Source organism: Limulus polyphemus, unplaced genomic scaffold (assembly GCF_000517525.1).
Source record: "Limulus polyphemus unplaced genomic scaffold, Limulus_polyphemus-2.1.2 Scaffold1454, whole genome shotgun sequence".
Taxonomy (NCBI): Eukaryota; Metazoa; Arthropoda; class Merostomata; order Xiphosura; family Limulidae; genus Limulus; species Limulus polyphemus.
This window is the reverse complement of record NW_013667064.1, coordinates 111,496-124,888: the sequence shown is the minus strand read 5'-3', so window position 1 is coordinate 124,888 and position 13,393 is coordinate 111,496. Positions and strand designations below refer to the sequence as shown.

The following is a 13,393-nucleotide window of genomic DNA, read 5'->3' as shown; positions in this document are numbered from 1 at the left end:
AAATGACGTCCTTGTACATAAAATAGATTATGAAAAGCCTGCAGGGAGAAGTGGTCTAATTTGGATATGACAACCTTCCGACGAAGCCTTTTGCAATGGAAACTATTATGCATAGCTATGTTCAAGATGCATGATCGAGATGACACTTGGCGTGGTGAGTCTTGTAATCACTTGAATACAAGTATTCGATGTCTGTATATTTCTTCTAAAAACTAAAAAGAAAATGTACTTGGATCTAATCACACAATAACATAAATTAAAAAATATCGCTTAAAACCCACACACATAAATATAACATACGATGCAGGCGGAAGACCAAATTTAGTCATCTAATGTACCTGTCAGGGTTTCAAGATTGATAAAGGTTTTAATATTCATTGCACTACAAATCAAATCACTGTAATGTCAATAAATATGTAATGCTATTGTAACTAATACATATCTTATATTAAAATGGATTACCTTTTCCAGCTGCAAAATATTTGACAGCTTTTTGGACAGTCATAATTCTAGACTGTAATATAGAAAACGGTTTGTCGATGAGAAAAGTAACGCCTCCTGGATAGATGTGATCTTGTAGGTTTAAACCTACAGGAAGATCAACCAACGCGGGAATCTGAAAAGTAGAAGAAACGAAACATGGTGTATTCAAATTGGCATTTGATTATATGTTGTTCATCATTCCTGTTCAGAGTTTGAAAAAGGACCTAAAACGATGCACGATGTAGTTTTAATTTTGTAAGCAGAAATCCCATAGGAAATTTAAAATATTATAAATCTTTGTGACTGAATTTTTTCAACTATGCATATAATTTGATTAACACGCATGTTCTAAAAGACATGTCAATTAACGGTGTAACAAGTAGATATCATTCTCTTTAAAAAATATGAAAATCAATATCAATAGCTTACTGATCTCGTTCTTCAAGTTGTAATATAATTCCTACCATTAGGTGAACTGTGGTGTAATTTTAATATAAAAAAGACTAAATAGTTTGAACAAAAACTATTAATTCAAATTTGTGAACAATCTTACCCCCAGCTCTTCAAGTTGTTTCCGAGGCCCAATACCTGAGAGCATCAACAACTGTGGTGTATTTATGGATCCTCCTGATAGTATTATTTCTTTTCGAGCAAACACCACATGTTGAAGATCGTTCTTAATGAACTGAATACCTCTTGCTATGAACTGATTATCAAAAAGGACCTAAAAGTAAAATAAATGTTTTGAAAATATTCAAACAGATTGTCTAAATATCTTGCTGTGAAAGTCGAGATAAAAAAAACGATTGAACAGTTACAATTACAATAAAATAGATTGTTTAAAATGGATATTTTCTCCCTTTAACAAAGTTATTGACCTATTCTAATTAATAAGGTCAGTGGTATCTTCAGTAAAGGGACTCTCTTCTACATCCTGACGACGCAACCCCTGGGACTGCCACATAATTCTAACTCACTTTTACGTTCAGAATACTATTATTAGCGCTATTAAGTTTTTTTAAATTTTTAGCCCAATTATTTTAAATTATAGTCTACTACGAATAGGTTTGTTTGTTTGTTTTGTAATTAAGCATAAAGCTATACAATGGGCTATCTGTGCTCTGCCCACCACGGATATCGAAACCCGGATTCTAGCATTGTAAGTCCGCAGACATTCCGCTGTGCACCGGGGCACTCCAGATAGGAGAAATTCCTCTTCAATGTGTAAAATAATACAAACTAAACTAGATACATCTTTAAAGAATCTATTACAAAAGATGAAAACAGAAACGAAGAGGTTATTATATTATAAAAGTAAAACCCTAATACACCTGAAATGGATAATTTATAAGATCCGTTGCAACAAAAGGGTTTAAAGCGTTAAATAGTTTTTCTCAGCAAGTGACTTTTACGAAAATATAAACCAATAGTTTGTCAGATATTACCTTGGTGGCAAAAGCAAAAGTCAAAATATCTAGGTTTGGTCTATCCTTTGCTGACTGAAGAAAAGCTTTTGACGTGCTGCAACGGGCACCATTCCGAATAGTTCCTTGTGGAATCGAAAACCCTGAGGGAAAAAAAAGATATTTGATATTATTTCGTTAAGAAGAGTAAAGAACAGTCCCACAAAAAATGTAAGGTGACTTAATAGAATATATCTTTAATGTTTTTAGAGAACTTTAATGTCTTCAGTAATTTGACTTATTTAGACAGAGATGTCAAACGAAAACAAAACGTTACAGTTTATTACATATGAGATACATGTCATTCCTATTCGATGACGAGGAACCCACTTTGAGGCTAATAATGCTTGGAGACGGCTTGAATGGGTAATGAAGAAAAACTTTACATTTGCTGTTATGTTAAACTTATATTAAAGATTTTTTTTCATTACTCATTCAAGCCGTCTCCAAGCATTACATGCCATTCTTAACTAATTAAAGCTATAGTGAAAAAAAAAGAATAAAATCTAACAAATCAAAACAGACACATTCAAATTTATAGGCATAATTGGACAAAAGCAACACTGAATACAAAGTACGTGGACTATTACTAAACATCTAATTTTTGAAATTCCTTTTAAAATTTACGAATATTCAAAAGCAAATTTATTCAGTATTTCAGTAGATTTGATTTAAAAATGTGAAATAAACAACACAATCTGATGAAAACCTGAGCAGTTATATATTAATATACTTAACCAGTTTGAATAGGTCCATTCAAGTCTATAGTTGGATACCCTAACATCTTTCCTGATTCAACAAAAGCGTAACCTAATGGAGAAGAATATGGTGGCGTTTCTACAGTTAGGTACCCTCCTCTCCCGTGATATCCTGTTGTGCAAGAAAAAGTACCCTTAGTCAGTTACACAATTCTCTGAACAGGGTGTAGATTATATTGGTTTATAGGATAAATTCAGCTATATTATCACAATACGATACTCAAGTCTATATGACGATCGATATCACTAAATACAAAACACACACCAAACGGGAACTAGCAAATTAAAAATACGACGTCCCCAGATAAATCGGTAGATGTAAATAAACAATATTAAAAGTAATCCCAAACTTATTGAACAACAACACCCTGTAAAATATCTTACAATTATAAAGTGAAATAAATTGAAGTAAATGTTGGATCACAGTTATACAATCACCAGTTGTTACAAGTACTACACCAGTATTACAATTTAATTTATTGTTGCATAGTATAAGTATCAATTCAATACTATAAGTTACTTGTTGTTTTAGTTCTTGCATGTATTTTATCTATATACTACTAAAACTCTGAGACTGTTTGTTTGTTTGCTTGTCTATAATTAAATACAGTAAAAACGGCGCACAATAGTGCCATATTTGTAATGAAATGAGAACAGAAACAGAATAAAACAAGTTTCGTTAAAATCGAGCCACAGGTTACCGAGTTAGCGCCGTTTTTCGAGTCACTTTTATGAAAATTTCTAGCATGAGTAATTTTACATCACACTACCGTTCGCTCTCTTTACGAAATGTCTTCGTTTAAATCTATTTCCCTGTCAATGTTCCCATCTTCATTAAAAGGCGTAATATGACAAAAACAAGATCTTGAAGAATTTCTCAATAATGTGCCTTGGTTATGGTAGGTAATTCGAAGAAAAATAAAGTGTTACTGTTTCTTATTTGTAGAAGGTTTAAGCATTATGTTGTGGTCTTTCCTAACTAATTCATCACAATACCTGAAACTCTGACTTCACTTTTTTGAAAAATGACATGGTCTTTACTTTTACTCCCGATCAACAATCAAATATATTTTCTTGAATTATGAATAACACGAATGGATTGAAATATTTAATTAAATTATCTCAAAATAAACCTTCATGTGCAAGATTGAAATAAGCTTGAATTTTTTATAACCTCTGAATAGTGGTTGACCCAACGGGTCACGGTGGTCTAGTGTTAATTAAACTTTCTCGATGGGTATTTTGAAAACTGAGTTTATTCACCTGCTGGGGCCCGGCATGGCCAGGTTGTTAGGACATTCGCGGGTTCGAATCTCCGTCACACCAAACATGCTCGCCCTGTCAGCCGTGGGGGCGCTATAATGTGTGGTCAATTCGTTGGTAAAAGAGTAGCCCAAGAGTTGGTGGTGGGTGGTGATGACTAGCTCAAGTCAGTGTAAGACTCTAGTCTTACACTGCTAAATTAGGGACGGCTAGCGCAGATAGCTCTCATGTAGCTTTGTGCGAAATCCATAATAAAACAAAACAAACAAATTCACCTGCTGTGAGGTCATATAATGGTGGGAACCAAGATATTCTACTAACAAAACTCAGGGAAAGAAAAATCACTTGAAAAAATAAAACATTGATAATTATATTCTCAAGGGATGACAGTTTCTTAGCAAATATAAACTTATGCTTTGGGCTAGGCAGACAACTTCTAAAACAACTTATAAGTACATTGTTTAATGACAAAACTCCTTGGAGTTACACGGAAATGTTTGAACATTTTTTTATATTTTACTTTGTGAATAATATTAAATGGATACTATGAAATGACAAAATACTATTCTAAAATATTTCTGAGTAAAGGTTGTGTTGAAATGGAGTTCGAATTATTATTTTTGCTTAGATTTTGAAATTATATATGCAAATGTGAACACAAAACCTGAAAGGTGCTCACTGGTACGGAAAGGGTTAAGAGATGTTAAGTTAACTATGTCAAGATGACACTGTCCACAGCCATTTCACTCAGAATGATAGGACAATTATTATTATATGGATTATTGTTTTAACAGGTGAACAAGTGGTTATATATATAGCCATAAACGACTGACTAATAGCATGGAAAATAAGTGTGTTCTCCTGTATCAAAGAAAGAAAGAGGTCATGATGAGATAGTAAAAGTTCTGTAGATTTACTTCTCCCACGAATATTTCCACCATTCCAGGTGCAATATGTCCATTAAGGACTCATGAGATAAAAAATGTTGATAACAACTTCTTGATGGTATAATGAAAGCCTGGTTGGTCTGGCTAGTAAATACGTCTATGGCAACAGCCTCTAGTTGTTTAGTAAGTAGGATAGGCATGGGGGAGTAAGCTGACTTGCAAGCAAAATTACTCTTCACGAAAACACCACAACACAACTTGTCCTTGTACATTAAAAACTCTCAAATGGTGGTATAAATATCTGTTTTAAGTACAAACCAACAAGATTATATAAACTGATTATAATTATTGTTGAATTTACTACAGAAGCACAGCTCTTCTGATCAACAGGAGATACAAGTTTATGTGCGATGTTTTCTAATATTTTTACTCATTAAGCTTTGTTTTCATTCTGACACTTAACAAAAGATCTATTGTAAGATGGATTTGAGCCACTTCAGTTGACACTGCATAGCTCAACCTTACATTCATTACTGTCATGGCTCCATGATAGGAAGACTATGAATAACCAAGTCATTGATCGTGGAAACATTATAGCAGAACCTGGGATATAGTGTCAAACAAGCTAAATCAAGTAAGCTGCCTTGACAGCAGCAGGAGGACAATGTATAGGAAAATCATAATATTAACGTTGTCAATGGAAATCTGCCTGACAGCTGTAGCAGACTAGTGTAAAGTTAAATTCGATCAAAGGTTAAAAGAATTCAACACGAAATGTGTTGAAATGAGTATCCTTGTACAAGTCTTTGGCTTTGATAGAATATAGTTTGTTTCAAAAATGTGGTTTTAATTTTCATTTAACCCTCAAACTACCGACTTGTTTAACATACTGTTCACTACTTGTAAGGACTAGAGTTTACGTCACATTGAGTAACCTTATGTTTTACCTGTTGTAGCACTCAGTGTTAAAGAGCAGAGAAATTTCTAAATTTTCTAAATAAAATACACAGCGAATCCCAGAAGTAATTAGTAGAATTAACTGTAATATCGATACGTGTTTTTTGTGTGTGACTAGTATGTTATAAAGAATCTTGTAACCAATAAAGTCCTAGGCCCACAAGCATGTATGGTGAATAAATCTTTTAGAAAAATTTATGTAAATGGTCGATGGACTCCATAAGTAATCCTAGGATAAACTAATAGATACGGTTGTTCTTCTCTACTATGTAAATTTTATTTGAATAAGTTGACTGAATTTGCAGTAGGTAACTGTAAAAAATGTATAAAGAGGGAGAAAAAACAAATTTCAAATATAGAATGTTTATATTAAAAAAGACATTAAACATAAATACGAATACGACATTATAGGGAAACTTTTACTTTTGTTTTTTAATTTATATGTTAACATTTTTACATTAATTTAGATCTTAAGTAAAGTAAGTCATTTTCCTATGTTTCTTACTCAAGGCTTTGAAGATCTTAAACCTTTCTAATCTTAAATTAAAAGCTAGAAAATGAAGCATGCGACAGAAAATATGCTTTATTTATGTTCTGAAACTCCTCTGTGAATACATTTACAAGTTTTTGATTCATCTTTGGTGTAACACTGCTTAAGTTGTAATATTATTGCACTTTGAAGGTATATATAATTATTGATAAACTTATTTAATTACATTAACATCATAGCAATATCGATACAAGCTTTTCAGGATTATCCACACTTAAGTTTTCAGGTTGTTAAGAAATCTGTCTGGGAAAATTCCTTTAATTATTTCCTTGACTTCCGGCTTTCGAAGCTCTTCATTCACCTTGTTCATCAGAGCTTTGTTGAGGAGTTCCATGACCTTGGGTTTGAAGCGATCAAAGATGCCTTTGCCTATAGCAGGAAGTAGCACTTGGATTAGCTTTGACCACTGTCCACCACCAAGAAAATTTTCTAGATTAACTTTCAGTTCATTCCAGCTTAGCCCTAGATTCAGCTTATCAAACTGTAGATCTTGTCCGTTGAAAGCTAGCTGTCCCATACCACCGATGTGGATACCTTCTGCAATTATCTGATAGTCTCCTTCTCCTTTCAGGGGGAATATACCGATCACCTTTCCAGCCAAATAATACTGACCAGTCACCACCAGATGAGGTAGAGAAAGTCCAATATTTGCGTAGTAGCTGGCTAAGTTGGATTCCATTTTATCGACGACGAATTTTGAAAGTCCTTCGATTTTTAGCTGTGAAAATTAATGAAAATCATTGAATACATTGAATTCTAAGTTACTATTCTTAAAAGTTGGAAATAACATGCAGTTTTCAAAAATGTTATTTTTCTTTTCTATTAAAAAGAGATTAACGCCATGTTGCATTATTTCCAACTGATAGATGTTTCGATATTTATTGTATATCATTGTTTTCTTAAAACGTATGGGGCTAGCTCAGAAGCAAACCGATAAATGCCTTTAAAAATCAGAAAAGTCAACAAGCTACAATCGTGATATTAAGATCAGTCTTGGATGTTTCGCTGCGCAGCATCTAACACTAACTCTGTCATATTTAAAGTCAGATGTCACCAGTTATTAAAGATTATAGAGAACAAAACTCTTCACTGAAAACTTAGTAATTGGATTTCTAAAAACATTTGAAAAAGGAAACGTTAGTATTAAAGTGAAGAACAAAAATGTAATTTAAGTATTTAGTTAAAAAGATTGAATTTTATATCAGTAGACCAGCGATGCAACAGTTGCTACCGCACCCTCAGTCGTTGAAGACATTACTAATTTTTAGTGTTCAACACACGAAACTTCTAGGTTTCGTCCTATTTTTATGTAGTAGACACTTTTATCGGTGTATCTTCACATCCAATGAAATGTATAGCTTTCAATTATTTTGTTTTATCTAATTACTTTGCGTTTTAAGTATTCCAATATTTAATGCTTAAGTCGTTTTAATTTAATTCACATTGTTTATTGTTTTCATGCGCAACTTAGAAATTTAAACAATTGTTCAAAATTGTTATAAACCAGATGCAACTGAGTGTTATTGATATGAAAATACATACTATTTCGGAGACAATCTCTCTGTTTTAAATATAACCAGCCGTTAGTCAGTATAGTTTACATTTTGTTTGCTGAGGGATAATTGGATCCTTTACGAACCACGTTCCAGGTCTACTGCTGCCCTTGGAACAACTTGATTCATTGTTGATTGTCTTTTGTCGAATGTCAATGATCGCAGACTATTGTATAGCATCGTAGCTTCCATTGTGACATCCTTCTTAGATTACATACCTTGATAAACTTCGCACAGACCCTCCACTGAACGTGAATGTCATCTTCCAAGATCACGTTCTGGCATACCTTAGAGATGCATGGGGACTTGATACATATGCTGTAATTGGCATTTCTTTAGCTGTTTTCTGAGATATGGTATGAATGTTTATGGAGCTTCAAATAATTATTTATTATCTCGTTAACGATACAAGTAGACATGGCCAGATTGATTGTAAGAGTTTTTTTGGTCGGGTAGCGGTGATTCTCTTTCTTAATCATAACTTTCACTTTCGTGATGAAGACTTTGCTCTGGATTGATGTGCAGTGTGGTTTTAAAGCTCTCTGTTGTTCCTTAAGAAGACTCTATCCTTCAAAATATTGTTCTTTGCCTATGCATGTTTTGACAATATTGTTATAGGAATATCCATATTCGGAAAATGCTGTGACATATGCAATTTACCCTCAATAAGTTGATTAGTTAAGAACTTACCGAGAACTAAATATAACATGCGATTAACTCTTTATATGATGAATCCAGTGTGCTATTCCAACTCCAACAAGTAAGTTATATAACACGGGTTATTTGACACTGTTGTGATTTACAAGACAAATCGAAGAAGTTAAGCTTGTTTGTAATGAAGCACAACGCTACACAATGGGCCATCTGTGCTCTGCCCACCACGGGTATCGAAATCCGGATTCTAGCGTTGTAAGTCCAGAGACATACCGCTGTGCCACTGGCAGTTAAGCTTGTACTAGCCAAAGTTGAATTTTTCATAGCAAATTAACATGTTTAAGCAAAATCAGAGCTTTGTTCAATTACATTTCTTTAAAGATTGTTTGAAAGCTTGATAATAAAAAACAAGTTCCGAAATACAAAAAAGGCACACATATTTTAAACTTTAATAGCTTTCTTATAGTACAGTCCCACCGAAATGTTTTGTAACGTTATAAAATTGTACACTGGAAAATTTGTTCATTACAATTTCAAGGTAGTTAAGAGAGATAAGTATTGCTTAACAACTTATTTTTGGTAAACGTGTAATATCAAAATTACATGCAAAATAAATCAATTTTAAAATTATTAGTTTTTGTTATTTTACTTCAATATAAGGTTTTAAAATTATTAGTTTTTGTTATTTTACTTCAATATAAGGTTTTAAAATTATTAGTTTTTGTTATTTTACTTCAATATAAGGTTTTATTACTATTAGTTTTTGTTATTTTACTTCAATATAAGGTTTTATTACTGTTAATGGTTTTTATTGTGTATGGATATTGAATTTTAATGGAAAAGTGTATTTTTTTATTCTAGCCTTATTATGATCATTATACAAATTAGGATTAAATTACCAGAGATGGAAGATGTATAGCGAGTTTCAGTTATTTTTCATTAATAAACTGAACGTAGTATTATACACATATTAAATATAAAAAAGGCGTTTTAATTTTTTTCGTTCCTCTTAAAATATCGCTCTGACATATATATGGAGTAGCAATAACAATACCAACTGCGACTGTAACTCATTGAAATACTTTTTTTCTGTAAACTTACTTCGTAAAATTTCAATTCAACATCAGCGACGTCTTCTTTTACATTTATATCGATGTTACGAAGAGTCAGCGGATCTAGTGGTGGGACACCTATCGGCGGAATTCCGTATTCCATTGTATTCCGAAAATTCTCAAGTACCTCGCGCAGGTAGGCCTCAAAATCTGGGTCCCCACCACTACGGAGGATGAAGCCATTGATACCTGCTGTACAATTAGAATTTATATAACATTTCGTTACGTACGTAATTCATTATATTAAGTTGCTGAGATTGATTAAGTTGGTAGAAATATTTAATAGCAATGAACAAAGTAAGAAACTTACATTGATGTTCAAAATTAGACAGAATATAGAAAAATATACTAAAACATGAGACTTTTATGTATACACAACAAGAAAATGTACCAGTTATTCTTTTGTTTCCTCATTTTGTCAATTTCTAAAGAAGAAGGTAATTATCTGTATTTCCATGAGCAATTATTTTCAGAATTTTCCAGATTGTGTCCAAAACATTGTTACATCTTAAGATGAAGATTACTTCTAAAACTTAAACACCTTATGGAAAAAATCATTAATCTAAAACTCTCACTTAATATAATTTATATATTGTAGAAAAAGAAACCTACCTGATAGAGAAAGGAAGGTAAAAACTAACCCTGTATGAGGTAGTATGCTCATTGCTATTCTAACCTGATAAGGGGAGATATATTTCAATAAAAATTACAATGACAAAATATATAATAAAGTCATCAAGATACACTTAACTATCCGAGATATAATCAACTATTATTGGACACTTCTTAACTTCTCGCTAATTATTTATATGCAGAGTTTTTCGTTACATTTTAATACAAAAGCCAGGGTCGATTTGAGAAATAAGCAAGGAAAGTTAAAGAAATGAAAGTTCAATTATACCTAGCAAGTGAAAATTAATATCATTCATTATTTTGTTTGTGTGTATGAATAAATACAGGATTTATCACAAGAAAACGAACAGAAAAGAAGAATGACTGTCATGTTTTGTTTGAACGACATATGAATAAAAAGTTTGTCCTGTAACTAAACGTAGTGCTTTGCATTAATCTAATTAACATTCCACTGAAAAACTTTTATAATTGCTTGATAGACCCTATCGATTTTATTAGCTTTCTACTGTAAAACGTCTGGGATTGCTGGGCAGACTTTATCGGTTCCATTAGCTCCCCGGTAAGCTAATAGAACCGCCTAGTGTCTGTCAAGTAATCACAGAATGTACAAAGTACTGTAGGCATTCTGTGATTACTTGACAGACTTTATCGGTTCTATTAGCTTACCACTGTAGGTATTCTGTGATTACTTGACAGACACTAGGCCGTTCTATTAGCTTCCCACTGTATAGTTTTGTGATTATTTGACAGACACTAGGCGGTTCTATTAGCTTCCCACTATATAGTTTTGTGATTACTTGATAGACACTAGGTAGTTCTATAAGCTCCCCGGCTGTGAAACTTCTGTTACAGCTATTTCTTCACGTAAAACTAAAGTTTCTCTCAGGAAACTGAAAACTAAATAAATGACAGTAGTATAATTTGTATATTGAAAATTAAATATATGTTTTTTACATGGTAAGCCTTTTAGAATAATCTGTATGTACTTTTGGGACATAATTCGGTCCTTTTATATTTGATATTTTTATAACAAATTATCTCCAGAACTTAAAATCCATAATTAGAAGTTTCACATGAAGCATGTTTAAAGCGAGATGTGATAATAAACAGGACTCCAAGACTGCCTAGAAGTTTCACATGAAGCATGTTTAAAGCGAGATGTGATAATAAACAGGACTCCTAGACTGCCTAGAAGTTTCACATGAAGCATGTTTAAAGCGAGATGTGATAATAAACAGGACTCCTAGACTGCCTAGAAGTTTCACATGAAGCATGTTTAAAGCGAGATGTGATAATAAACAGGACTCCTAGACTGCCTAGAAGTTTCACATGAAGCATGTTTAAAGCGAGATGTGATAATAAACAGGACTCCTAGACTGCCTACTTTTCCTATATTAATAAGATAATAATATCATTTATGGCGTCAAAATATTACATAATTCTCTAAAAAGTAAAAAAAACAAAAGGAAAGGTGGATAAAATTAAGTTTGTTATTTTGTTTATACTTACATTATTTGTGCTTTATTCGCTAAAGATACATACCTCAGTAAGCACCTATATAGGCAAAGTCATGGACGTTCTCTATGAAATTTGTGTCTCATGATCTTGAATTCGTAATCTCCTTGTTGCTTGTATCTGAAAACTTTTCTTATCTCTGATCGTGTGGGAATTTGTGCATCTTGAAAAATTGTATCAGGAGTAATGTTGATACAATAATATGATCTTACTCCAACCGGACGTACAGCAGCTGAGACAAACACACTTGGTGTTTGACCAGCATTCAGTCACTTTGCATACATCAAAAGAAATAACAGAAGTTTAAACCTTTTTATCCAGTATAAAGTATATATATATACCTGTTGAGTAGCAACAGGAAACATGCCCACTTTATTAGTTTTCAAACTTACAAATTTAAAAATACAAATTAATAAACATCAGTCATCAGTGAACAATCGTTTCATACATAATAAATCAAATACATTCTAGGAGATTATGCTACTGTGAGTCGAGCTATCAGTTAACTAGGTCCAGAGAAAGTCTAAAACAAGGCTGTATTGAAGCAGAGAAAAAGTTGATAAAGTAAGTGTGGAGTAGAAATTAAAGAAAGACTCCAGTATTGCAAATTAAATATTTTTATTCTTCTAAAAAACTGTAATAATTATAAAACATAAATAAACGGAGAATTACCCATTTTGAAAAACGTTATATCCTTGCAAAGGGCTGAGTAATGTTACCATGCAAAATAATGTTCAATATCTGTAGTCACTTTGCTAGGAAAAAATGTCTTCATTAATGTTTATATTATTTTAAGTATTTTATATACTTATAGCTCGTTAGAAGTTCTCAATAACATTTTCCCTGCAATAAATACCAATGATTTATAATAATAGCAAAATGATAGCTATATATTTGATTTAAGACTGATAAGTAATAAAGAAATACTTATTATTGTGAAGAATATTGTTGTTTTTTTCATTAAATAAAGAAGTAAAACTTATGAAAAAATTTACAACGTGTACATTTATTCTCCTAAGGAGGAATGTGTACACACTGCAAATCTTTCCAATGCGGTAAAATTTTTCATAATGTATATTTACTTAGCTACATTTCTATTTATTTCTTCAGAAACTTAGGATCTGCCGTTATTTTAGCTTTAAAGGTGAGAACGAAACTGTATGAAGTGATTACTTCAAGAGTGTGTGTGTGTATTAAATGTGAACAAAACCACAGTCAGCTCTGATAAGATCCAAAATAAGTTGTATGAATTGCGTGCTTAAAAGAGTATGAGTGATAGATGTGAATACAGCCACAGTCAGCTCTGATGATATCAAAATCAAACTGTAGGAATTACTTACTTCAAGATTTTGTGCTAGATGAAAAGAGAGCCACAGTCATCTCTGATAAAATCAAAATTGAACTGTGTGAATTAATTTCTTTGTGTGTGTGTGTGTGTTAGATGTGAATAAAGCCACAGAAGCCTCTGATAAAATCAAAATAATATTGTATGAACTACTTGTTTCAAGAATGTGGGTGTTAGATAAAACTAAACTATATGAATTATCTCATTCAAGAGTGTGTTT

At 32.3% G+C, this 13,393-nt stretch overlaps 1 protein-coding gene across 2 annotated transcripts; it reads right to left on the bottom strand.

Moving 5' to 3' along the window:
* Nucleotides 1-6,453: 6,453 nt before the first annotated feature.
* LOC106463655 lies at nucleotides 6,454-11,931 on the bottom strand. 2 transcript variants are annotated; one of them, XM_013923706.2, is made up of 4 exons: nucleotides 11,856-11,931; nucleotides 10,293-10,356; nucleotides 9,670-9,872; nucleotides 6,454-7,079 (listed from the first exon to the last, which is right to left on the bottom strand). In XM_013923706.2, exons 2-4 carry the CDS (start codon nucleotides 10,342-10,344, stop codon nucleotides 6,576-6,578), a joined length of 759 nt encoding a protein of 252 aa, XP_013779160.1. In that variant the 5' UTR covers nucleotides 10,345-10,356; nucleotides 11,856-11,931; the 3' UTR covers nucleotides 6,454-6,575. The 2 variants fall into 2 exon arrangements, with proteins under 2 accessions (XP_013779160.1, XP_022246919.1); XM_022391211.1 differs by having other exon boundaries at nucleotides 9,670-9,869; nucleotides 11,856-11,923.
* Nucleotides 11,932-13,393: the final 1,462 nt, after the last annotated feature.